The sequence below is a fragment of the Coturnix japonica genome, chromosome 11, assembly GCF_054131305.1.
Source record: "Coturnix japonica strain WE chromosome 11, WE-NBRP24, whole genome shotgun sequence".
In the NCBI taxonomy this organism is placed as follows: domain Eukaryota; kingdom Metazoa; phylum Chordata; class Aves; order Galliformes; family Phasianidae; genus Coturnix; species Coturnix japonica.
Window position 1 is genome coordinate 26,141,429 of NC_140673.1, and position 26,833 is coordinate 26,168,261.

The 26,833-nt window shown below is 44.5% G+C and overlaps 1 protein-coding gene and 1 long non-coding RNA gene across 3 annotated transcripts in view; one reads left to right on the forward strand and one right to left on the reverse strand.

Annotated features, from left to right (window-relative positions):
- Positions 1–26,473, reverse strand: part of LOC107317780 (FRAS1-related extracellular matrix protein 1-like) — a 44,565-nt gene extending 18,092 nt beyond the window's left edge. Inside the window, exons 1-11 of one of the 2 annotated variants that reach the window (XM_085511886.1) lie at positions 25,841–26,473; positions 25,387–25,494; positions 24,181–24,376; positions 22,607–22,886; positions 20,257–20,387; positions 19,977–20,118; positions 15,661–15,805; positions 14,377–14,478; positions 13,837–13,916; positions 12,809–12,913; positions 3,923–4,187 (exon numbers count right to left, since the gene is read on the reverse strand). In XM_085511886.1, the coding sequence (XP_085368012.1) occupies positions 3,923–4,187; positions 12,809–12,913; positions 13,837–13,903 (437 nt within the window). In that variant the 5' untranslated portion in view covers positions 13,904–13,916; positions 14,377–14,478; positions 15,661–15,805; ... (4 more) ...; positions 25,387–25,494; positions 25,841–26,473. Of the gene's footprint in view, positions 1–3,922; positions 4,188–12,808; positions 12,914–13,836; positions 13,917–14,376; positions 14,479–15,660; positions 15,806–19,976; positions 20,119–20,256; positions 20,388–22,606; positions 22,887–24,180; positions 24,377–25,386; positions 25,495–25,840 lie in introns of those variants that run through there. The other variant, XM_085511887.1, reaches the window with a different exon arrangement.
- On the forward strand, positions 6,603–9,154 carry LOC146759079 (uncharacterized). Its single transcript, XR_014932919.1, has 2 exons — positions 6,603–6,878; positions 8,574–9,154. It is a non-coding gene; the product is annotated as an uncharacterized LOC146759079 (long non-coding RNA).
- Positions 26,474–26,833: the final 360 nt, after the last annotated feature.

A 26,833-nucleotide genomic window follows, 5' to 3' on the forward strand; every position in this document is an offset into this window, starting at 1 on the left:
GTTTTATTGTTGTTTAGTTGTGGTTTTTTGTTTTTGTGTTTTGTTTTGTTGTGCTTTTTTTTTTTTTTTTTTTTTAAACAGAGGTTGTGCAGCCTGCAAATGGTCTTCAAGAATAGAAAATCCCCAATTGCCCTAAGCATACAATCACCCTGACCACTGGGCTTTGGCCTCTACACCACCACAGAACTAGGGCAAAAAGAAAACTATATTTATAAAAATATCTCCTGTGTAAGGTACCCCCACTCTGTTTCCTTTGGCTTCTGGTCTCAGAGAGGCTTGATCTCTGAATTTCATAGGTACAGCTCAGATCTCTGAATGCTCCTCATGTTCTTAATCACGTCTGCTCCAGAGATGAGGCTATGAATAATTAACTATGCCTCCAACATTACAGTCATAGATTATGGTGGTGGTGACTCGTGGACTGCCATGCGCAGCATAAACCATTTAGGAAACTCTGTTATCCACTTTCCCTTTATATTTGTCTTGCAATCACTTACCGCTTAAAAGGGTAAATCTTTCATAGCTTTAATTAAAGCATTTAAAATAATTTACACTGAAATTGTATGTGCTTGGGTCTGTCAAAATTGATGCTTTAATAACATGTCATCCCTTTTTTCGATTGCCCTGAAATCTGTTAAAATTACCACTAATCTAATTGGGAACAAAGTTGTCAAATGCATGCAGCTCTGACAGTTTGTCTTTCTGCAAACTGCCGACAGATTGCAAGTTACGCATGTGTTGAGCAGATGGGTAAGTTAAAAGGAACACAAAAAAAAGCAATTTATTAAATCACCTGGAACCAGCAGCTCCATTCCAAAAATAGTGAGAATGAAATATAGCAAGAGCTAGGAGAGTTGGCACTGGAATATGCCAGAAGGTACCAGTTACAAAACAAGATAAACATTTTGAGAAGCCTCAGCTGTGTTGCAGAATAATGAGGCGTTATTTAACCCGATATAGATTACCAGCAGAAATTAATTTAGGGTGCAGGGTTTTGTGAGAGCGTGTGAGTGTGTGCGTTTGTGCGTGTGTTTGTGTGTTTTTTAAAGGCTTTTTTTTTGTAATCCTTGTGCTTTAACTCCTTCATGCCTGGCAGACAAGCCCTCTCTCCACCAGCCCCAGCCCTGCCCTGCAGACCTGAAGGACCTGCATTAAATCCCCGCTGCAGAGACAAGCACTGGATCTCTCTCCTTCAGCTTCCTCCTATGACAACTGCTTGCGCAGTGGCCCTCTTGCTTACAGAAAATAGCCAAGGTGGTCATATGTGCCAGATTGGCTGTTGATGTGCTTGGGTTCAGTGATCCTGTACCTGCCAATAAGCACACTTTTAGGAAAGAAACACAAAGAGAAGGGAGCTATATTGAGAACTGTGCTGAGATGATGGTCAATGCTGGAGGCTCTGCTGGGCTCTGGCTTCCAACTTCTTGCTCTGCCCATTGCCACCACATCTTTCAGCCTTCATCTTGTTCCTTATCTGCTCTGTGCTCACAAATGTCCCCTGCTGCAGTGTAGGCTTGGATAAAGAGTAAAAGGCATGAGGCTTCATTCCTTCATGTTCATCATCAGAGGATGCCCTGAAGCTGTGCTCTGGCCAACCACGGGGTGTGTTGTGATCACGGAGCAACTGCTGGCTGTGTGACCCTGATACTATAAATAATTTCAGCAAAATAACAATAATAACAGAGCATCAAATCTTTCCCAAAGCAAGATGGACAAAAGAAAGGGATGACAAAGCTCCCCATCATCTCTAGCTGGTGGGATACTCACTGGTCCTCCAAAAGGAGAAATGAGCCCCCGTGACCACTGAGATCATTAGGAAAGAGAACTTCCCAGCAACTCTATGAACTAACTTTATAAGCCACAGGGCCAGTAAAAACGGCTGCAGCATCCTTTCAGCAAATGCAGATATACTGATTTAAACCAGCTGCCAGTCTTTGGCCTATAATGCAACAGAAGAAGTAACCCCTTCCCAGCAAGCAATGAATTGGTTCAATTTCATACATGTGTTCAGGGAGGAGAAAAGATCATAAAAAGGAATTGAAAATGGAAACTTACAAGGAAAACTGCTTTTCTCTTGCCTTTAAAAAACAAACAAACAAACAAACAACAAAACACATTTATGCATTTTGATTCATCCTTTTCCACCAAAAACTTGAGGAAAAAGTCTGCCCAGCATTCACAATTTGGAGAGATCTTTACCTCCCAGTATAAAGATGGATGGGCAATTCTCCTGCAAAAGCAACAGCAAAGCTTGTATAAAATTTAGAGTCTCAGAGAGGAAGAAAGATGAAAATCTAGCTCCAGGTAGCACTGCAGCACTCACCATGTTGCCAAGCAAGTTTTGACCCTTAATGCACAGTTAGAAGGATATAATGCAAACTAGCCAAGGAGCGCAGTGGCTCTGATTCTGCAGTCCTCTCCAAGTGGCTTTAAATTGAGGCTAACTCAACGAAAACCAGTGGAAAGTATAAAAATCAAAGCAGGATGGAAACATTTCAGACCTTTTGAGTGATGCTGGGTCAGCCCCAGTTCCCTCTGCTCCCGCGCAGAGGCAGGAGGTGCCATTAAACAACATTTATGTCTCTGTGTCCGAAAAGCAGAGCTTTCCTGCTCTTTGCTTGGCTGCAGCAGCTGCCCTGCGGCGCCTGCACAGCTGGACCAGTGCGAGGAAACCACATCTTTTCTCTGCCTTTCCTGGGGTCCTTCCCCCTCCCCTGCCCCCCCTCTCTGTATGGTATGTGGGGGGGGGGGGGAAGGGGGAGAGTGTTATGGGGGGGCACAGATACTGGCTCACTCTTTTCAGTTTTTCCTTTCACCACAATTTAAATGGACATTTTTTTCCCTTTCCTGTATCCAAGCAGGTCATCATTTAGAGGCTGTGATTTATGTAATGGTGGTTTTAACCCCACTTAGAAATAGGCTGCTTTCATGATTTATTGATTCCTTCTTCCCCTTGTTAATTTGACTCGTTTCTTAGGAAATTATTCATAGTTAATCATGGTGAGAATAAAATTAGTTATAGTGCCCACTTTGCTGCAAAGGGAGTGTAAATAACTTTTTAAAACAAAACGAAAAGAAAAACAGGTAAAAGCCAAAAGAAAAAAAAAAAAAAAAAAAAGGAAAAAGCAAACAAAGCTATGAGAGTGTATATAAAATGATAATGATCCAAAGGGGCATTAAATGAAACCTCATCACTGTTTCAGGGTAGAGTAATGTAGGAATTTACATTCCACGGGAGCACGGCTTTTACAGCATGCTCTCATCAGTTGAATTTGCCTTATCTTCTGGGAAATGCACCATTTGGAAGATAAAATCTCCCACCACTCCACCACCACTGCCACCATTCGGAAGATTAAAAAACCCCGCCAACTCTGTTGTGTGCCTTTTGTGCCCACTAGAGGAATGTAAAACCATTATATTTAAGTATCATAATGGCCAACATATGCTTTTTCTTAGAAATGACACCACCATCTGGATTAAGTTCTCCTGATCATTTCAGACAATGTTACGATTATTATTTTTTTTTCCCCTTCAGGACAAAGAAGTGCCCAGAAACCAACCACAGTCGCAGATGGGGAATTTTTGCTTATTCCTTTTCCACCGCCGGCAACCTTGACGAACGCGGTGCACTCTTTATATGAACCTACACCATTTGATTTCACTTGCTATTCGATTACAAAAGCCTACCTGGGTACACCCCAACACTGAGCTTGCAAGACTCCCGTTGCCTTTGGCCATATAACTTCACTATTGCAGTTAATAAAGTATGTAATTACTGTAATGATAAAATTACATTGTGTTCCCGTTTGCAGCAGTCTCTTACACAACTGGTCATTAAATACTGCATGGGAAATGCAAGCTTAACCCTTAGCTTGCAGAGGGCTTTCAAGAACACCAGTGTGCCAAGGGGAGGTCTGCTCACCTGAGTGGCTCCTTCCCAGCCTCACGGCTATTGTCATGGAGAGAGGGGACCTTCTGGGCCACCACATCCAACCGGCTGTGTCTGGGAATGGGCACGCCGGGATAATTGATGTGCTCAATCTGACCATGCACAGGTGGCACGGAGACGGCGTACAGCAGCTTCTCGGGTTTGCTAGTGCCATCTGTTGCCACAGGAACATCTGTCGTCAAGGTCACCCTGTCACCCTCTGTTAAAGTTACAGGTTTGGCGAGTAGAACAATGTCACCTAAAAAAAAAATAATAAAATAAAATAAAGAAAGAAATGAGTAAAAGGGAAACCAACGGGAGAGAAATGGAAAAGGGGAATATCCCTTTTTGCATCCCAGACATCAGCTTTCTTCCTCAGGGGAACAAGAAGAGGAGGGAGCAAAAGCAAAGAAAGAATATTGCCAAAATACCTCAGGAAAATATTTTCATTTTATACTTTAGAGACAACCAGGACATTTGCAACAGAGCTACAACATTTGTTTTTCAATATGCCCTGTTGTGAGTCTCACAAAGCAAAATCACAGTTTTAACTAATCCCAGGCTGGGTGAGCTTATAGAGGAATACACGTATTTATCTGGCTGCATGATTTCTCCAAAATATTGAAGCCAGCTTTGATTTTCTGTTTGGGGAGAGAGAATGACCCAGTTGTTTAGAAAGAACAATTATGTTAATAGATCCAAATGAGCCAATGGACAGAATGCGTTAATGAACTAAGCATTAAGCACGGGCACTGTGTTTTAAGCCGATAGTGATGCTGTAACCTCAGCAACAGAGGTTCTGGCTCCATTAGATTTATTTATGAAGAGCTCCATCGCATCACCCAAGGACCAGTGCAATTTTCCCTTTTACAAAGCAGCAGGCACAGAAAATTAAAGCTGCTAGAAAATTGATCAACTGCTCTTCTCCAAAGATGAGTAGAGATGATTTACCTCATCCTAACTTCATCCATTTCTATTATAACTCTCTTTGGTTTTAAAAACATCTGAATTGGAGTGGCAACAAAGCAGCTGGTCATGTGGTGCAAGAAAACAGTTTGGGTCCCCCAAACAACAGCCTGGGTTCAGGAGACCTCGGCTTCCACTGCAGCACAACAGCCAAAGGCAGGGACATGGACAAACGTTTTGTCTGAGAATGCCGCAAAAGTAGGAGAACAACATCAACCAGCTCCTGCTGCTGTTGGCCAACCTGCAACAACAAGTCACAGCAGTGGCACGTGCAGCATGGACTCCACAGGAGCCTTTTTTTGTTTTTTTGCCTTCTTGTTGCATTGCCAACTGGCTTCCCGAAACAACAGATTCCCATTAAACATAGAAGGTTACAAACAACATCTGAGAACTGTGGCTGTCAGTTTAGGGTTTTTAAAATTTAAAGTTTCTCCAGTAAAATCTGCACTAATTTAGGTGCTTTCCACCCAGTTTGATAGTTAACCTTTGACATTAACCCCTTTAATACCAATTCTCTGCAGCTAACGTGGCAAATGAAACCCATGAATGAAACCTGATACACTCAAGCAGTGACAAATAGCAGAGGAAATTTTCCCAAGCACATGATAGTAATTCACAATAAATTAGCTAGCTAGCCCTCATATAGAAAAAGCGAATTGTGCTTGAGAAAAATCCTTCAAAAGAAAAATTGTCTACTCCTTCACCAGCGTAATAAGTATCAGCAAAACTCACCAGGTTCAGAGAAGTTAGCACTGGAAAAGTAATTCATGCTGTATTGGAAAAGCTGGGGGCTCTGACATGTTGGTTGCACCTGTGAAGGAGTATAAATCTGTATGGGATCTCAATGAACAGGGTCCTGTCAGATCATTTTCATCTCCAAGGAGGAAAGCAGAAGAGAGCACTTAGAAAGAGAAGGATGGGACAAGTGTCAGAAGCAGGCAGGGACACAGGACATCAGCCTGCAGCATGTTTTGCTCAAAGGTTACAGACATTTATCCCCAAGATAAGCAGAAAAAAGTGATTTGTGTTCACTTTTTTGTAGAAAATCCAAACAAACAAGATGAAGCAGGGAAAAACCAGAAAAATGCAAATGCAATTAACCTGAGATCATTTCTTTGCCCGTATGGAAAAGGGTCAAGTTCCAAGCTTGGGAATATTTTGATACTGTTTTCTGAGTCCTGGCAGGGGACAATGACATTCACCCAGGCTGTCCCTTGTTGAAAGGCTCTCTACTCCTGCCTGTCACATTGCTGCACTGCCCCACAACTGATGCCGATAACCAGAAGCCCACCAAGCCTAAACACACCAAGAGCTTTATAAAACTGGAGGTCTGACCTTTGCTATCTCACCAGATGTGCTCCAGAGAAGAGAGGTGCAATGATGGGAGTCTGTCCCACAACCCAAGACATGGAGAAGGACCTCCTGATTACACCTCCAACACTCTGATATACATTCTGATTTTTGGATGGTCCTGTGCAGAGCCAGGAGTTGGACTCAATGGTCCTTATGGGTCCCTTCCAACTCGAGATATTCTATGATTCTATAATTCTTTTTTCTATTTGTTTCCTCTCCTCAGCCAGATACTCAAAATAGTGAGGATATGCACTGCTAAGGGGATGCAGCACACAACAATAGGACACGTAGATCTGAAGCTGCTCATCTAGCAGCAACGATTGGCCTTAATATGTTCTTTTTTTTTTTTTTTGATGATAGAAAAGAACGTCTCTCTGATTTAAAGGAAAACCAGGCTTCCCACTGCGCCCTGAGCACCCCAGCATCCCCCACAGGCTCCTGGAGCCTCTCAGGCTTTGGATTTGCTTCCTTTCACGTCGTGGGCTTGAGAGCCTGACTTGAAATATAAAGTTAGTGGGTTTGCGGTAAAAGCGGCAGAGAGGATAAAATGACAAGCAGGGCAGAGGGGACTGATGGAAAGCAGGTGTGGAGGAGGAAGATAGGAGGAGGAGAAAGAGGAAAACATGACTGAGTAAGTAAACGCAATGCTATTAAATATATTGAAAAGAGCACCCATATATAGAGCACCCACCTGTGCTCACTTCTTTTGAACACTGCTTTTTTAATACACAGCAAGAGATGGGCTTTAAAACTGAGCTCCCAACATGCAGCAAGGAGATCTGCAGGGTGGGTGCTCCTCAACTGATCCAGCTCAGCACTGGTGGTACTGGGGTGCAATGGGATGGGTGGCACAGGGGGGAGTGGTCATAAAGACACTGAGATAGGTTCATTTTCTGGCTATAAGGGGATGTTGCATATATATGTCCATACACACATACACAAACATAGCAAAGAGCAATGGTTTATGTAGCTCTGGAGATACACAGGTGGAGTGCATTTGCTCAGTTTCTGCACTGAGTACAGCCTTCTTCCCTTCACTGCTAATATTTGGCTCTACAGGAAGAAGTATTCCTCCTTGAGAGGGGAAAGAGATGCCCAGGGAGGCAGAGAGCAAACAACAGGACAGTTCTGGTGCTTGATGCTGCCTGTGGAGGTGGGGGCTGCTCCCTCCCTCCATGCACCTGCACACGCTCACACCATCCCGATTCCATAAGGCTCTGCAGAGTTTTTACTACATTTTTCCTTGATTGTACATATTATTGTCTCATTAACTGCAAAGCTTTCCAGGGCACTGAAAAGGAGAGAGCATTAAAATACACTGAAAAGTCCTGGAGCTCAATTAACACACACCAGGGGGTCCGAGGGGAGGGGAAGTGGGGGGTTTCAGCTCCAATTATAAAAGGCAAACTTATCTCTCTCTTTTTTTTTTTTTTTTTTTTTTTTTTTTTGTAATATCAGCTAATTAGACTTTGACAACCAATTAGCAGATTTTTAGCTTTGCTGAGATTCAAGTTAGAGCTGAGGAAGTAGGAGGCAAGGAAACCAAACTCGCAAAGCGCTCCCCTCGTACCACTGCTTTAGGGCTGCCCATAAAACCAACCCCATCCAGCAGGGCCAGGCCTTGCTCAGGATGGATGGCCACATCCATGGAGATGGAAGTGGAGTGCATGGCTCTGCCAGCAAAGTGGAGCTCATCGGGAGTCCCACTGAGCTGCAAGGCAGGGGAGCTCTTGTCAGCCTCCTTGCAAGGTGACGTTTTAACTTTTAATAACCTTCTCGCTATTTTTTTTCTCTTCCTACCAACCATGAAGTACCCAGATGATTATTTAGGATTAATGGATTATCAAAAGTGCCAGTTGGCACGCTCCTAGTAAAAAGAAAAAAAAAAAATGGGAAAAAAAAAGTGTAACAAATGCAGCTGTTTACTAATAAATAAAGCCTCAGCTGTAACAGAAATAAATTAGATGCATTTAATTGGTCGACTGCAAACCTCCTCTCTTTATTACAATGCTGCTTCTTGTTATTTTATGATGTCAGGGTACATGGCAGACTGACAGAGTGTTTATGAATCACAGTTTGCAGATGGCACTCCTGGTTTTTCGGCAGTTATGAGCACAAGTAGCATGAGGACTCAATAGAGGGTTTTTGCCAGGGAGGACCCCCTGAGAATTAGCCGCCTTCATTTCTCTGGTGCCAATCTCGCCCTGACAGCAGCACTATTTCACAAAACCTACATTCAATAAATTACACCCGCCTGGCAAGAACTTGGAAATATTTAACACTCTGAGGACACCAGTGTCTCAATTTGATTTCTATTCATTTCCAGAGGACGCGAGGCGCTGCTTGGAACAGACGTCGTTTGTGTGCACCCGCCTGTGTTTTCCCCCCCAGCTAAAGGCAAAAATAATAATAATAATAATGGTCTCTGCAGCCAGGAATATCTCGCCCTGCCTTCAGAATGATTTCAGGTCTCCCGAGGACAGTTTACGGTCTTGTGCCCTGGTCCTCCCGCACTGCCCTGACTAATGACAGCTTTGTAATCCAGTTGGGAAATAATCTCACATCACTGCACTCAGAGCTCGTGAGCTGTAAAACTTCTGGATTGAACTCCTTCTCCTGGTCACTCCAGCGAGCTGCAAGCAAATGCATGAGGGATGTGGTCATAATTGTCAACAGATTTGTAAATTTGTGTCATTAGTTATGCGCATAATGGATTTTATTCTAATGAGCTTGTTCAGAAGAATGCCAGGAGGACTTGGCCCCTTTGGAGGAAATAAACTACAAACTTTGCCCATGCATTTTAAAACACATCAGTGACACGTAGGGGGGGAAAACAACATTTCCTCTCCTTTCAGAGCACTGCAGCGCTCACTTAAGTGAACCTGAAGCAATAAACCACCACTCCTATCCCTGCTGTAAGCTCCTTCCCTACCTTTGCTCATGTTTCTCCCATATACACAGACACTGGCATATGGGGGCATGTTTATTTCCACCCAAACAGTTAAAAAACTGGAAACCATCACGAATCTTTGGGCTAAAAGTACCGGTGTGGAAATATCACAGCAGCCCTTGCCCATGCCCTCCTGAATGGCATGTATTTGGGGATGCATCATCATCCAAGCCTCAAAGCCAGGTGGAACTGCTGGTCCCTCCCCTGAGCCCCAGGGTGTGGGGGCCTCTCTACAAGTCCTGCTGCATGAGGAAGAGCAGCAAAACTAGTCGGCATTAGATCAATTTTTACTGTATCTATTACCACTAAATCTATTCTTATTCAATCCAGTTATGGCATTAGATTTGTTCTCCTGAGACAAAGGATGAAGCTTTTAAGCTCGTCTTTGGGGAAATCTACTCCTGCTTTTCTTAGAAGCAACCTGGATATTTTTATTGAATGCACGAGCTGAGCGAGAAAGCAGACAAGCCCATGGAAACCTGCTGGCACCTTTGCCAAAAAGATGTTCTCTGCGTGCCCAGCGGAGCCCTCTTCTCCTGCTCTCCCTCCTCTCTCTCTCTGATCCTGCTTTTCAGCCAACCACATATAAAAATCTTCGGCATGTGCCAAGTACTACAGATGGGTCCATTGTAGCACACCCTAATGTTCATAGCTGACACACAGGTGTTACAGTTTGTACTTGCTCGCTAGCCAGACGGTGGCTTCATGCCAAGGGGAAGGCACAAAGCACTCGGATACCATGCTGAAAGGCTATATAAGAGAGGCTTTAGGAGAGGGAAGAGCAGGTAAGAGGCTGTACAAAAGCAAGAGAAGCCTTGTCCATATTTTCTTGACTGCAGTGTATTCCAGGATGCGATGCTGTCAAAGCCTTCTGTCCCCATAAAGCTTTGATTTATTACCGGATTACATCCCAGCATTTCCTCTCCTCTGACCCTGCCCACAAGCAGAACATCTTGTTTCAAACCTACTGCTGATCTGTGAGTTTTTTTCAGGTCTGGCCAGAAACATAGGCACAGGCAAAGGGAGAGCCAAAGGGTTTTGGCCATGCCTGAGCTGAGGGTTTGCATAAGGAGCTCCTGAAACCACAGCAAAGCACTGCCTGCATGCAGCCAAGTTGACCTGAGAGCGTTTCAATAGCTGGAAAGGGTTAACACCAGGATCCTATTTTCCCTTCCATTTTTCCCCTCCCAGGAGCCTACTCCTTCCAGCCTAATTTCCTTCAGTTTAATTAATTTTCAGTAATCACCCGTCTAGACACCATGAGCAGCAGCCTCACACCCCAGGTGACACAGCAACGACAGGCAAAGGGACACAGCATGGACCAGCCCCTTGGCGAACCCTTCACCGCTGCAAGAAGGCATAGACATCAACACCAAAAATCCCCCCTCAGCCTTATTATTATTATTATTTTGCAGAACAAATGGTTTTCAGGATTCAGGTGCAGGGAGCCTCTCCACCATCTGGCTGGCGGGGCTCCCCAGCTGTCTGCAGCGGGTGCGTTTGGAGCTGCACGTACGATGCTTCGGGATGCGCCAAACCTTCAGCACATGTGGAGAGCAAGTGTGCAGCACTGGCTCGCTCCAGAAAGCTGGGGAGAGGCCAAATGCGTGCTATAAGGTCCTGCATGACACAGAGCTTGTGGCCCAGGCAGGGCTCCTGGAGGCTGAGCAGCCCTTGACGGCATTCTTACAGGTTCTGGTGACACCCACAGCTGCCTTGTGGCCCCAGCACACCATTTTGCTGCTCTGGGTGAATCCAGGAGTTCTCAGCAGGGATCTCATGGAAGCCCATAGAAAGGGATCACTGGAGAAGTACACAGGGTGTGTAGGTCTGCAGTGCTTCAAGGACAGAGCTTGGTGCCATCCTTACAGCACGGAGAAGAAGAGGTGGATAGGGCACAGGGCATCTTTTCCAACCCAGATCCAGCAAAAGACCACCAGTGAAGCATCTTCTAAGGGCTGCCACTCTCACTGCTGCTTTTTGGATCTGCCCTCTCCCCTGTTAATACTGATTCACTTCCACCCCAGCACTCACTGTGCCATTTACTTGGTATGAACATCCTACAGCACACAAGGTGATCAGAGCAGAGATATCACCAGTTGTGGTGGCTGCTGCTACACAGGGACTCTTGATCAATTTTTGGTCATATAAAAAGCACATATTTAAAAACACAGAAAATTGGACCAAGGAATAGCCAGGAAACTCTTAATATAATCTCTCTTTCAGCCAGTACAGAATGAAAAAGAATACTAATGAAGCTGTTTGACAGAAAGGACAGCTAGTTCATGCATGCATTAGTGAGCAGCCACAGTATGTGAAAAGAAGCCATCCTCTCATTTGGCTGCAGAAAATCGCTGCTAAAATCTCTCTCTCTTGGCCCAGAGTGAGACACAGCGCTGGTGTTTAGCAAGCACAGCGTGATCTTTGCACCCTTCATATTTGACCCGTACAACCTGGGCTTTCAGGTTTGCACCACAAAGCCTCCCTCACAGCGTTGCTTCATTTCTCACCCAACATGAAGAACTCCAAGGGGTTCTCAGTTGGGAAGTTCAGTTCACCACAGAACTGTTTGTTAGAAGGGACCTTTAAAGGCCACTTGGTCCCACTCCCCTGCAATGAACAGGGACACCCACAGTTTACTGTGTGCTCAGAGCTCTGTCCCCTGACCATGGGTGTCTGCAGGGATGGGGCACCCATCACCTCATGGGCCAACCAGTGCTTCACTGCCCTTACAGCATCACTCTGTTTGTGAAGGCTTGGAATAATACCAAACCAGGACCAGCAGCCTCCCAGAAACCTGTGGCACTGCATGGCAGCCCAGGAGGAATGAAGCCGTCCTCAGCAGCCCACAGCATTTTCCAGTTTCTGATCATTATGCTGTATTTACTGAAACAAAATTTGTCAGGCAAGATCACCTGACTCATGAAAGGTTGTGTGTGTGATCCCAGCAAGAAAAGCAAAACAAAACACAAGAGAGAACATTAAAGGGTGTCATTTGGGTGCTACATGCTAGGTTTCCAAATGCACTCAGGGTGCTAGAAAAATGGAAGTTCACTCTTACAGTCATCACCCTCCCCTCTGGTGCTCCCCCCTTCCCCTTCACTTCAGTAGATTATGTGAGACTCATTACTTTTTATAACTCTGAACAAAAAACATCATCGTGCTGGTTCTAACTAATATTATGCAATGACATAATGCCATTTGGGGAGGTGTCGCACAAAGAGGCTGACTTTTACTGGCTTCTGATGGCAGGGCTCTCCACTTTACATTCTGTTTTATGTAAGCCTCCTCAGAATTTATTGCCCTCCGAGGACTTCTCAAGTTGCTTAATTATAAAAGGAAGAAGACAGCACAGTGGCTTAGCGAACCGACGTAAAATTCAGCTGAAAGGTGTCACTGAAGAGAAGGGTGGTGGAAAGAGATGTGGCAAGAAGCAGTTGTAGGAGTGAGATTGGGGGGCTGAGCTTTCTCCGTGTGTTGCTGAGGGATGCTGTATGGCTTCTACCTTGTCCTGATGTCCTGTGGGTGTGCTGGGTGAGCTCCAGCTGGGGCAGGCATGGAGCCTGTGGGCACCTCTGAAGCCCAAGAAGGAAATCCTGCAAAGGACCTACCTGAACAGAGCAGGATGTTTTTTCTGACTTTGCACTGGAAATGGCTTTGCTCAGCAGCTTCAGCTTCCAAGAAGTTGAAACAAACCAAGACAAGGAATGGAGACACTAGTGAAAAAAAAAACAAAACAGTGGCAGTCACTTCCCAGTTAGCAGCTGCACTGAATTCACTGAGAATAGTGATAACAATGCTGAGTAAGGATAATTAAAATACATGCATGTGCTGCAGGAATGATTATTTAAAGATGTTATTTTGGTTTCTTTTACACTGCTTGGTGCTCGGCCCATGAACGTGTCCAAAAGAGGCAGATCTGGCTGGAAAAACCAAATGCTGTTCAGTATTTTCCCTGCTACATTTTCACATCTCAGAGAAAACTGTGGAAGTGAGGGATCTGTACCTAAGATTCTGTAGTTTGTGTGACCATCGCCTGCTCAGCATGACACCATGGGTCTCACTTCTCTTGGCAGCCGTACAGGGCTCGTGCTTTCATATGGATGAAGCATTTCTGAGCAACTTCTCCAATTTATTAAGCATGAACAGGCTCTTCTTAGCATCAAGCAGACAGAAATTTTTAAAAACATTTCAACAAATATGCTACTGTGGGACTGGAACAGAAAACTTTGCCTCTTGCAAGCAGGAGATTTTTCTCTTATGATGTCCTTTGGCTTCACAGCTCTGTGCAGAAGAGCACATTCCCAGCAACGTGGCCAAGAAAGAAATGGTGAATGTAGCACCTTTCCTGCCCCTCAACAAAAGGGCTTCATTTGGTCCATGAACTAAGAAAGGCATGAACAGCATTTGAGAGATGAAGCTTCCTCTGATGGATTAGAAAATCATGGAATGGCTTGGGTTGGAAGGGACCTCAAAGGAATCATCCAGTTCCAACCCTCCTGCTGTGGGCAGGGTTACCATGCACAAGATCAGGCAGTAGATCAGGTGCCCAAGTCCCTGAATACCACCAGGGATGGGGCATCTACAACCTCTCTGTGTGGCCTGTGCCAGCACCTCAAAAAAATAACATGGAAATTACATAAGGTTAAACAAGTGGTGCCTCCATGGGGTTGCTCCAGTAGGTAGGACCATAAAACTGCAGCCATTCGAGGTAGGGAACTGCAAGAAATGGGGGAAAGTAAGGGAAGACATGATAGGCAAGGAAAACAACAACAAAGGGAGCAGGCTGAGAAGGGTAAAGAAAATATAGCTGTGTGCTATTGCAAGGAGGGCAGGAGGGGGCTGGCAGTGTTTCCTCAAGCCCAGAGGGGCTGGAAGCCCTATGGAAACGCTGCTAGGAGCAGGGACACGTGCCCATTTTGCAGCTTCTCCTTGTTTACTACTTGTATGAAATTTTTCACAATGCACACATAGCGCTCTGGGAATGAAGCCAAAGCCCTTTCAAAGGGGTGAGCTTCGATGCCCCTGCACCGAGAGCTCCAGACAGCCAACCTGCACTGAGTTTTCTGCTTTCCCCTGCAGAAGGGAGCCCAGCAAAGGGCCCCAGCAATGCAGGCAGAGAGATATCTTACTGCATGCATGCACTGATTTATGCCTCAAAATAAAGGCTTGCACCAACCTTTCCAACTAGAGTCCACCAAGTATTTTGTGATCAAACAGCCTTCCTGTGTTCTGAGAATGGGGATTCAGACCCTGCTAGAGTCAGACCTGGAGATGATTTCTGTTTCAAAAGAGGAGAAAAATAGTGAAAAGTAAGTCAGAGTTTGAATTTATAATAGTACTACTTCTGCCAGTTTCTAGAAGGAGAAAGTTCATATGGGGAGTAAAGATGGCTTTCATTTTGAGAAAGCAGTACACAATAAAAAGAATAATAATAGCCACAGTAACAACCAACAACTATTAAAAACATAAACGCGACATTGCAGCTATTTGAATCTAAATTTAACATTGATGTGAGTGGAATATTTTTGTATTCTGCAGAAGTTTGAGAAGTTTGCTTTCTCTTTGAGACAAAAGCTTAATTTTTCAAGTCCCCAAAGTTCTTGTGGGACAAGAGGAGAACTTATTTTTAGCTCTGCAAGGTATTTCTGGGAGTCAAGGAGACGTTGTTACCATCACCATGCAGAGAAAGCACTGAAGTATTGGTCTCACTGATGCTTTCCCCCCTTTATGGCTTGTGGGAATCTTTTAAAAGCCTTGGTTGGGTTTTTTTTTTAGGCCATGTCTGACATTACTGAAGAGCTTCAGAAGCTCCACCAGCTTTTATTATTTTTTTTTTACCTTGTGAATTCTTAAGAGGAGAGACCTTAATTAGGCCAAAATGAGTGTTACGGTCAAGAAATGAGTGAAATCACATCTCCCACATCCCAGCCTCACAGCAGGACCCCAGGCCAAGAGCTCTGGCTCTCTTGGAAGGAATGTGAGCATTAACACTGCTTTCAATGGGCTTTGGACCTTAAATATTAAAATAAAAATAAAAAGCACAACATGTTATTTCCAACATGATTCACTGCTAGAAATAGATTACAGGAAATGGAGAAGGAATAAGGAATACAGAAGGAAACAGGAGAGGGTCCTAGACAGCAAAAAAAAAAAAAAAAGAGCAGCCCTGGCCTCATTGAAGACAACCAGACAAGCAAGCCTACACCCAGTGACTGCAAAACAGCTATTTGTGCACAATAGCTTTTGCTGAGTGGTACTGAGGGGCTCCTTGCCATCCTGCACTATGTGGCAGCGTGTTAGCTTGCTACCAGCCAGTTTTTGGAGAAAACAGATGAGAAGGAAGCACAGTCTCTGCACTGGGAGCAGGCTTGGAGATGCTGCTGGGGAGATGGGTTGCTTTCATGTATTTGATTTTTTCTTCCTAGCTCTTCATGCCCTGAATGTCACTTAGATAGCTAACCTGGAAAGATGAGGGATTTCATCGTTGACTGGCATGATGTAGATGTAAAGCGTCCCTTGGACTGTGTGCTTGCCATCTGTCAGCTGTGCAGTAAGACTATCCTCTAGGCTTTCTGTGTCATCATGCATGTTTGGCAGCATCCGTCCTAAGGGAGAGAGGGGGAGATCAAAATGAAAACCCTGAGTCCTCTGAAAACTCAGGACTCAGCGTTCATATTATTTATGAAAAAGGCACCCCAGCTCTCCCTGGGATTTCAGATGTTAGTTGTGATCTCTAAGCGCTATGGATCTGGTGTCCCAGAAAGCCCAGCCTTCTTCCACTGAAATCAACCCTTGCTGCTTCTGCAATGCGGATGCTCAGCGCTGCAGCAGGACCTGTGCGATCCCACACAACCCACAGCCAACACTGTCACACAAACTGATTGCTGAGGAATCTCAGGAGAAGATTTTGGTGTTTTTCTTCCTTGGCACCCCAGGTGGCAGCTCAGGTCCCTCCACAGGGGTAAAGGCTGCCCTTTTTGAGCCATCAGGGCAAAGTGATGAGGAAATGTGGGATCAGGTTGTCTGTAGGAGGGGCTTAACTAGAAGTGGGTTGTTTGTTGAACCTTCATTGCTTGAACACACTGGGAGAAAGTGTTCTGAAGTTTAATTGCAAAAGAATTAAAGGAAAAAATATTACTAGAAACAATTAGCTTCATCCAATAAAGGTTATTCTGGACAACTGGCAAGAGATGTGGAAAAATAAAATCTTCACCACTTTCTTTTCTCTAAAGATTTTCAAGAAATCTCATACACAACTTCTGAACCCACCAGGCACCCACCAGCTCCAGTCCAGTCCTCCCAGCCCCATCTACTGTTATATGCTATATGTGGGAAGATGTAACCTCAGATTTGCAGTAAAAGTTTTCTCCTGATAAATCAGTAGCAGTGAGATACTTTCTATTTGATTCTGATTTTGCAAAATTGAGAAATCACATCCTGGTCTTATTATACCAGTGAGCAGAGTGTGCCCGAGGTGCAGGATGTTGGGATGTGGGGATGTTAGGATTATGCAGTGCCATCCTCCAGTGGCCCTGCTCAGAGCTGACCTCTGTCACCACCAGCCTGGACACAAGTGGGCTTCCACCAACCAGCAGCAAGACACACCAGCCCCCACAGACAGATATTTTTTGTTTCTACCGCAAAATAAGTATTTATGGAAAATGCATTTACATAACTAAAAAGATCCATTCAGCTGCTAAGTCTTTGTTGAGGAGAGGAAATGGCAGTAATGAACAGCAAACTTTCCAGAGGTTTCTAACACCTGCTTTCTATCTTGCTCATAGAGCCTGGAACACCGAGCTGTGTGCAGGACCTGACCATCAGTGCTGAGCAGACCCAGGACACAACCAGAGCACCCTGCAGCATCACAACTAAAACAGAGAGGAGGTGGGGGGCCCTCTTCACATCTGCATCCCACAGCCTGCATGCAGCCCCAGCCCCAAAAAGCCTCACCTTCTTCGGAGGGGCTTGCAGAGCTCAGCCTGCAGAATCGACTGGCTGGAGGTTTTTTATTCATTTCAGCACCAGCTTTTCAAATTCACCAAACACACCCTTTGCATTAACGCCAGCCTTTCACTTCTCAGCTCAAACCCAAACCGTTTGTGGGCTGTTGGGGTGCCAAATCGCCCCCAGCCCACAGCCGCTTCCTCTCCCTGCTCCTGCACCACTTGGCATGCGTGCTGCCCAGATGCCAAGCTGCGGAAGGGATTTTTTTTCTTCTTTTTATTTTTTATTTATATATATATGTATTTTTCTTCCCCTGCTGCATCTGGCTCCTGCACAGGGTCTGCAGGCAGTGGTGCTGGCAGCTGGCACACATCATGGGTGGCTCCCGGGCTCCAGCCTTGCCATGCTGCTGCTTCTGAGATGGGGCATGAAGGCAGCGTGCATGTTGCACTGGCAGTTCTTGGGGTGAAAAAGCAGGAAACAGAATGGAAAAGAAGAAAGAAAAAAAGAAAGAAAGAGAGAAGGAAAAGAAGCTAAAAAAATTAAAGGGAGGTGGTGAAAAGGGGCTGTTGGCGCTTTGGCTTGGGCACAAACCATCGCACGTGTGCCGGGCCTCACCTCCCTTCGGGGAGGCAGCTGGCCACTCTTGGCGGGGGGCTGAGGAAGCTGCCGAGGCCGGGGCTGGCTGCAGTGAGCCGTGGCTCCCAGCAGAGGCCATCCGCAGCCTGCACAAGCGGCTGCCCGCAGCCCCGCGGAGCCCCCCGGCACCGGACTCTCGGCCTCGTCCGGCGGGCAGCAGGACTGGTGCTGCGCCAAGCTCCTCGCGGGATGCTGGCGGCCCCGCCGTGATATACCAACGAAAAGCAAAGAATAGAAGGTGATGAAGGAAAGCCCGAGTTCCCTCCCTCAGACCTTGCTAGAGCTCAGCAGTTAACGTTTGTTGCTCAGCACCTTGGGCCACCAACACTCTGGGACCACCATTGCCTTTTGTATCAGAGAGGCTGAGGATGGAGGAGCTCAGCACGACCACGCGGTCTGCAGGACGGTGCTGTTACCCACGGGTCACCTTCCCTTGCTTGCCAAAAAGAAACGTACACAGCCTGAGATCTGTTAAACCAGAACTGTTCCAAGCAGAGCCATGGGATGCAGGAGGCGTTTGCGCAAAATTATTTCCCAGCAGACCTGCTCTGACTTTCTGACAAAAATATTAAAGCTTCCATGGAAGTGAATGCTTTCCTTCTGGTTTTGGGAGGCCAAAAAAGAGACTCACCCAGCAAACAAACTTCAGACAGGCAGAGGGGAAGAGCAGCTCCTGCTGCTGCCCTCATTGTGTCCACTGCTCCTGGATTTGCTTTCCCTTCTTTCACCCACAGACTGCTCTGTATCATCATTAACGAAACCTTCATTCGCAATGTACGGTTTTTTCCCACTCGCAGCATATGCTCACTGGGAGAAAAAAAAGTACTGCATGTAGCCCCATTGCAGGATCTTATTTTTGCACTTCAATCTAGTCTATAATGTACGATAGAGCGCCAACGCTTTCATTGACATATAGCTTGTTCACTTGGATGTCACGGGAAAGCAAACAAACGCATCTGAACAACGCAGATAGCTGGTTATATGGCTAATCTGGCATGTTGCTTTGGTTTCATAAATAAATTAGTTCAGTCTCCTGAACAGGAAGAGAAACATGAAGCAGTGATCTCAATACAACTGCTGCCCTTCGTTACCAAGAGGGCCTTGCTCAATTAGAAACACCATTTGTTTTGATTACAGATTATCTGTGAGCAGAACCAAAGCTTACCCTAACGCCTTGCTGGGGCAAGGACTTTTATAACGAACCACATCTGGAGGCAGTTTCTAACTGAAGCATCGGACAGTGCTGCATGTGAGGGGCTGAGGGCTGGATGGAGCTCGGGGCACAGACCAACACAACACCAATTCCTGTTAGTTTGGGGCTGCCAGCTCACCCTGATGGCATACCAAGCTCCAGCACGCATTCTGCATGGGAATGAAGTGCAGGATTTTCTTTCTTCTCTTTTCCCTTCTTTCTGGGTAGATATAGCTCATTAAAGATTTAAAATTTCAATTAAAGAATCACTTTGGAGAAAAACAACCAACCAATCCAAGAAAAGTGAATATTCATCCTTATTTATATATATATAATTATTGTTAAAAGAAAGCTTTTCAGCTGTTATAAACATGGAGCCCTTCATGAAATAGCTAGGCAAGATGGCAAAATAAATATTTGGATCCCACAGAAACACTTTTGACTTTGACTTTTCTGTTTGACAGACAACAGCAGCAGATTTTCAGTCGCCTCTCAGCCCATTTGCTCTGTTGCAGAGGGGTGAGCTGGTGATCAGCTTTGTGCTTTGAAAACTCAGTCCCAGCATCCTTCCCTGAGCCAACTCACACAGGTCTGCACCCTCTCCTCAACCTTCTTTTTCTGGAAATGGGGAGGATGACACTTCCCTTCCTGCACACTGGATGGGAGAATGAAATGAAGATGGCAGTGCAGAGGGAATGGGACCTCAAAGGCTGTTTAGGTAAATTGAGGCAGCTCCATGAGCAGACTGCGTGGTCCAACTCTTTGTTGGCCTGAAGTCACAAAATTAAACAAGTCTACATATGGGCAGATGAAAACTCTGGAGCAATTTGGTTGCACTGTGTTGGTAGGAAGGTAGAGCGTTCCACCTGAGAAAGTCATTTCCCTGGTCACAAAGTTCCTATTTATGGAACTTCTTAGGGGATTGCCTGCTATGGATGCTGCTAAAATTACATGCTCAGCAGTTCTTGAGAGAACTGGAGGAAGAGAAATTGTCTCACCTTTAACATCATGCAAAACAAAGACAGTTCTTGTAGGGATGGAAAATTCATTGTCGAAGGCTGATCCAAGCAGCAGCAAGGTGGGTGCACTTCTTAGCAGGACTTTGAAGCACTGTCACCTGTTAGCTTAGAAATCAGATCCCTGCATAGACGTGAAGGACAGAATTTCTCTGATGAACATGTATTTGACTGAGACATTTCTTTGAGTAAAACATCCAGTCTCAGAATAATTCTTTAAATAAAAGTGGTATGGGTGGACAGAAGAGAAAAAAATACTCACATCTCTCTTTGATCTTGTTATAATGCAGTAGTGGCCGGGTGTTTGAGTGCTCTCTCCACATACACAGAGTAGATACACTGCTTCTTCATCCTGAGCTGTTGTACTGCAGGTCCCTGTGGCTCCCTCCAGCCCTGCTGAAGCAGAGGAGATCCATCCAGGAAAGGGAAACCCAAGCATCTATTTAGTGCAACAAACTGGCTATGAAAACAGCTTAAAATCTGACCATAAGGCAACAAACATTTGCAATTGTCCATGACTAAGCTATAGATTTTATATATGAAAACAACCTGCCAAACCATTTCAGACAAAGGAGAGTTGGGAGTTCCTGGCTTCTGGCCCTGCTCTTGGTCCTCTACCCCAGTCCCATTTGTCCTTGTGACAAATACAAATAAACTGTTACAGAAATAACAGCAGGCTTAGAAGTTGTCAGAGAAAGTCCCTGTGCACCCTCAGGATGCTGTGGCAATGTCAGACACATATTTTCAGCAATTCTTATGCCAGTGCCCTTTGTCATCGCAAAGCACTCTAGCATTCTCTCAGCCACTGAGTGCTGGCATTTCAAAGGACACAGCTTGTTCAGGATCAAATACACAGCAGTTGTTGCCCTTTCTATTTAGGCCTTAAGCCCTGAATCAACAGTAAGAATCCTGGACATGGGAAAATACAGCGCTGACAAACACGTAATTTAATTAAATAGGCTGACATTGTTTAAGCAACAGCCCTTCCCTCTGATCCATCTCTCTCAGAACTCTTTGTCTTAATATTATGGTCTACTTGAAACACTTGAGCTCATGAATGGATTAAAGAGAGTCTCATTTGTTTTATTTATTATTTTTACTGCTGTGCTTGTCTTTTTACAAACGGGAGGCACAGCCCTCATTTAGAATTCACTGCAACATGCACATTCTTTCCTCCTCCTCTGCCCGGAGAGGGGGAAAAACAATAACAAAAAGATCACAACAGCTTCAAAAGTAGAAAAACTCCTGGGTAATTTGTCAACAGCATTTACAGATTAACAAAAACAGCTTTAGAGCCCAATCACTTCAAAACCAAGATAGGATACACACTTGCTGTGACAGTAAATCTGGAGATTCTTTAAAAAGAGCAAGTATTTCACCCAATTGCTTTTTGTTCAAAATCTTGAGAAAGAGTCAACGCTGTGTATTTACCTTCTGATATTCTCATTAAGTTCAGTCCTTGATTGTAAAACGTAGGTCCTTGCACTCCCCCTAAGGTTGATCTCACTGTTGTAATATCTCACTGTGTTTGTTGTGTACCCCTTGAAATGCATCAATGATGCATTATATCAGCAAGGACTCAAGCTCCCATTTATCTTCAAATAGTTCACAATCCACTGCAGCATATTCTCAGTTGCAATTTCTGCTTTTAAGTTTGGCCACCATGTGTGTAGCATTAATTTCTCTGTTCACATGTAATTCATTCAGGGACTTACACCAGCTGAGAACCACATATGGAGGCCCAGATTTACAGTGCTTTTATTTTGTGCCATGGAAGCCTACAAGAAACAATTTTCCATTTGAATATTGAGTGTTTACAGAGGTCTTGTTGTTCACTAGAGACAGCGGATTATGAAATCATATTCTGCAAGAATCCCATCCAAAAAAACCTGACTGCAACTTTTATTAACTCCTCTTTGTTCCAGTGCTCACGGGGTTCTTATGGGGCAATTGAACATCCCTTTTCCTCTCTCAGGATTTGTAGTTTATTATTACTATTTACTACTTCAAAAAAAGAAAAAAAAAAAAAAAAGAAAATGAAAAAAAGAATGGTCCATCCTCAGTCTGCTCCTGTTCTGCTTCTTTGCTATTACATCAGCTTTGAGTAAGCAAGACATGGCAGCAGAGACAGAGATGAGGACTGGGACTTGGGTCTGAAGCAAACCAATGTGTGCTCTGAAGCCTGCCATAGCTTTGCTGGTGCTTGTAGCTTGGATCAGAAGATACACATGGGGATCTGTTTTGTTGAGAAACAGTCAAGAAATTATCTGTGGTGAAGGTATTCACACCATGTAACTGACCAAGGTCCCCAGCACAGGTACTTGTATCAGGAAAATAATGTTTGGGGTTGACAATACACTACTATGTTATTGCATTTGAGTCAGCTCCAAATGCAGATCTTTATCAGACCCTTCTGTGGATTTCATTTAGTCTTGTTTCGAGAAAATAATGACACACATTGAGTGACTAATGTCCCACATAATTGATCCTGTAGTTACTTATTTATCAAGATTTCAGCGGGAACTGAGCATTTCGGTGTGAAGGAAGAATTTCTGAACTTAAGCCTAATGCTGACAATAATCCTCATAGCAATCCTACAGGTTGAAACCTACCTGTGTCAGAGACCTGGAGATGACATCACATGCCCGTGGCTGTTTGGGAGAGGAGCTGGGGTGGAGATTAACCACCAGATTTTCAGTCTCAATGGCTGCTGGAGGTAGAAGAGCTGAGTGGACATGGGATCTGGTCCCATGGAGTCTTGACAGCCTCCCTGGCGAAGGATGGGAAGTGTGAATTGACTCTAATTAGGGATTGCCCATGTGGCCTCCGATGTGTTAGTTTAAATCAAACATTAGTAACTGTCAATTTCTTCTTTCACCCAAGACCCAAATCCTGTAAACACAAGGACCGTAACAAATCCCTGAAGCAGGCTTTAGCGCACATGTATGGAAAACATACTAAACTATAAATACTGTATACCATATGGCATCAAGATTATCTAATTTCACTTCATAACTGGTGATAAAATGACCAATCAACTGACGTGCAGAACGAAATGCCAAGCCAACGATTCAGCTAGCCTTCAGGCGGCTCTGAGGTCTCATCATATACCACTGCACCCTAAAAATAAGCACACACCTATTTCGCTGGCACTAAGAGCATGAACATTGTGGGAATCTTTGCAACAGGTCTGCCAGCAAAGCCAAAATTTGTCCTCATTTCTCTGCAGGTATGCTAAAGGTCACCACTTCATCCATTTTTTGCCTCAGCGATAAAATTAATTTAATATTTGCACAAACCACAGTTCTAGTGTTCTGCTTCCTTTAATTACAGAGAGATCCTACTCCAGCAGTGAGGTGTCAACCCTCAGAAATAAAACATCAGCACTTTGAAGACCAGGATCAAAGTTACTGTTCTGTTCCTAACAGGATTTCATCACTTGATGAATTTCTGGTGAAAAAGAGAGGAACCATCAAGGAACTGCTGAATGTTGTCTCTAATAGAAATCACAAAGGTCTGCTTGGAGACACTGGAAGTCAAACAAATCTTGCAGTAATGCAAAAGATTTAAAGGACAGTTTTAAAATGGGAATAAATAAGCATCAGCTTATTTCAAAGTTAAACGCCAATGTCATCAGCTCTGATTTTCTGGGGCTAAGCCCCAGAAGCAGCAAGATTGATCAGTCTACAGATCCATTTCTCAAGAGAGTGCTGGAAAATGGCTTTGTTGGCTCGTTTAAAATTAGCTTGGGTACAGCAGTTATGAATATACTGTGCAGAAAATTGTGCACTGAATGATAAACAAATAGGTTGCTATGATTTGATGCTATTTTAATAGCTGGTGATTAACCAAATGAATGCCATGTGGTCTGGTCTGATTTGCCAAATGGTTCTTCTCTCCTACCATCCAGACTGCTGTAAAGTCGTGCTCCATACAGCCATGTACTTTCACCATATTACACTCTGGTAAAATTTCAGAGGAATAGTGACATACTGCAGGGTAGATACTCATGTGTATCAATCCCAGCATTGATCTTCTCATAGCTAGCTCAGGGAAGGACATACTGTAGAAAGATTTTGTCTCTATGGTTCTTGGGGTTAAGTGCCTTTGGGACTTCTTCATCAGAAATACACCAGTATTTCAAATGAATGCATGCCTAAGATCCCACCATCCACCACAAACATACCTACTGAAGAAGAAACCAGATTAATGTGAGTCTTGCTGTTCTGAACCAAGTGCTGCCTTGCCTCAGTTATCGGGAACTGGCCATCAGATGAAGCCAAGACCACACCGTACTCCAAGAACAGCTTGATTTTCAGTGCTGTGGTAATTAGCTTGAGGACTACTGAGATTTGGTGATAGAAGAATTTGAAATGGAGAGCCTGCAAAAGACAGTGTGCTATTAAAGTTAAACCAGAAGCAGAAGAGGGACTGGAACCCTTCCTTCTTTCTCAGTTTGAGGGGGATTCATTTTGTCTCTGGAACCAGTCCTTTCCAGTCTGTGTCCTTTTCCAGACATCCCCATGCGAGCTACAGAGGTTGTGGCTTCAGATGCTCATCTTTGCTCCCAGTGGGAGGCTATGCCAAGGTAATGAGTGTGAGTACCTTCAGCCCAGGCAGGAGAGCCAGTTTATCAAAGATGCTGCTGTCCACACCAGGGACATGGCTTCTGTACTTCAGTAATAGCCATTACACCAGAGCTTGTCCTGCCTTGTATCACTGTGTCATAGAAACATGTAGGATAAAAACAAGGGGATATAGATAGAGAATAGGACAAGGGGAAATGGTTTCAAACTAAAAGAGATTTAGATGGGATCTAAGGAAGATCCTTCCTTATTTAGATAAGGAAGGATTTTTTTACAGTGAGGTTGGTGAGGTGCTGGAGCAGACTGCCCAGAGAGGTGGTGGAAGCCTTGTCCTTGGAGACACCCAAGGTCAGGCTGGACAGGGATCTGAGCACCTGATGGAGCTGGGGGTGTCCCTGTTCACTGCAGGGAACTAGATGACCTTTAAAGGTCCCTTCCAACTCAAAAGATTCTGTGATTAATAAGTCCACTTTTGTATTTTATGTCTAAGTCTTGTTCTATATACATAAGTTGGAATTTTGCCTTTTTTATTTTTTTAAGCATGGGTTGCTTTTATGAGAGAACACTCTAGCTGGCACCTTGGCACTGCCAGCAGTATGTCTCAGGTGTACAGAGCCAGTGCCTCATTGTGTCCCCTCAGGGTGCATTAATTAGCATGACTGCACCGGCTCATGTTGCTGCCCAGTTCCAGCTAGTGCCAGAGGTCAAGCTGTCCCCTGACTGTCACCCATTTGAGCTCTGAATAGCTCTTCATGTGGACAATGCAAGTTAGCATTCCTCTTTGAGGGGAGTGATGCCAAAGTAACCTCTTGCTTCTCTGCTGAGCATCTTCCTCACTCTCTGCTCACTCTGCAGAACATCTCCTATGAATTTGACCTCGGAAGCAGCAAAGAGGTGGGATGGTGCAGAAAAGACTGGAGAAAGAAGAGGAAAATAAGATGGAAAAGAAGCAGGTGTAAACAGAAAAACCTGTGGTATCAGTACACACAATGTAAAAAGGCTAAATTAATGCCCTGATCCAACAGGATATGAGGGTGTGCTGAAAGAGGGACAAAGCCCCTCACTGCTTTTACATCATGATTTTCAAGGAGTCACCTATTCTGTACTATGCCTGAACAAAAAGGATAAAGAAAATACTAACATTTCACATAAAAATCTCACTTCCTTGAGAAAGTGGATTAGAAGGGAAAAAAAATGGCTGAAAGAGTTAGAATTCTCTAAGTCCTTTTCAAATAATTCAGACCCAGTGCCGCTGCATACCTCAGTGTGAAGGTTGCTCTGTGTAGCCAGTTGGACATCTTGTATACTTAAAAAGCACAGTTTAAAATGCTTTGCTGAATTGCATAAAAGAGCAGATTAATTTTGGTCCCCATTCTGGGAATGATGAAATGAGGACATGGGAGGTTTCAATGTCAGTGTTATCAGAAGACTCCACGGATGGTGGTTTCTTCCACCTTTTAGTACTGACAGTCAGAAGCTCTGGGCAACACCACTTTCTTCTGCTCTTGTCACCAGACAATGCTTCCTTCTTCCCCAGACAAGCACAATTCCTGTGTTATTTGCATTTCATTTCTCCATTACATGAGATAGCCACGTTGTGTTGCTGAACAAAGAGGGGCTTTGTTTCCCAACCAAAGGCAGGCAAGTAGCTGGCTATTGAAATTTATAAGGAATGGAATAATGTGACAAAATGCCATGTTGCTGGAATGCTTCTGCTCAAGAGTGTGCCTGCACAGATGGAGCAGAGCCTTGTCACCAGTGACCTTGCTCGCTCTTCCGCACCAGTTGCATTTTCCAAGTTCCTTATCCCTGCTGCAGCTTTGGACCTTCCGTTCTCAGTGGTATTGCAACCCGCCAGCATGCATCTCTGAGCAGGAACCTCATGAGACACCTCTTTAAAAATAAAAAAATAAAAAAATAAAATAAAATCAGATTAAAATGACATCACATCGATGTTGCAAAGCAAGCAATCTCTGTGTTGGTGTAGCATGATCTCCTGCCCTCCAGTGCCTGCCTGTTTCAGATGTCCTCATTGTCCCAGACAGAAGCTCCATTGCTAGCAAACCACCATAGCTAGTCAGCCAGGCCTATCCAGCAGCACAACCTGAGCCACTCCGTGATTGCATTTTTCATGCAATCTATAAGAATTTGGGATTAGATACCCATTTCATCATTTTTGATTCGACTCTACAGTAAATACGCATCCCAATGACAAACCAGGCCATAAAACATCTAGGAAGGCTGAGAGCTTCC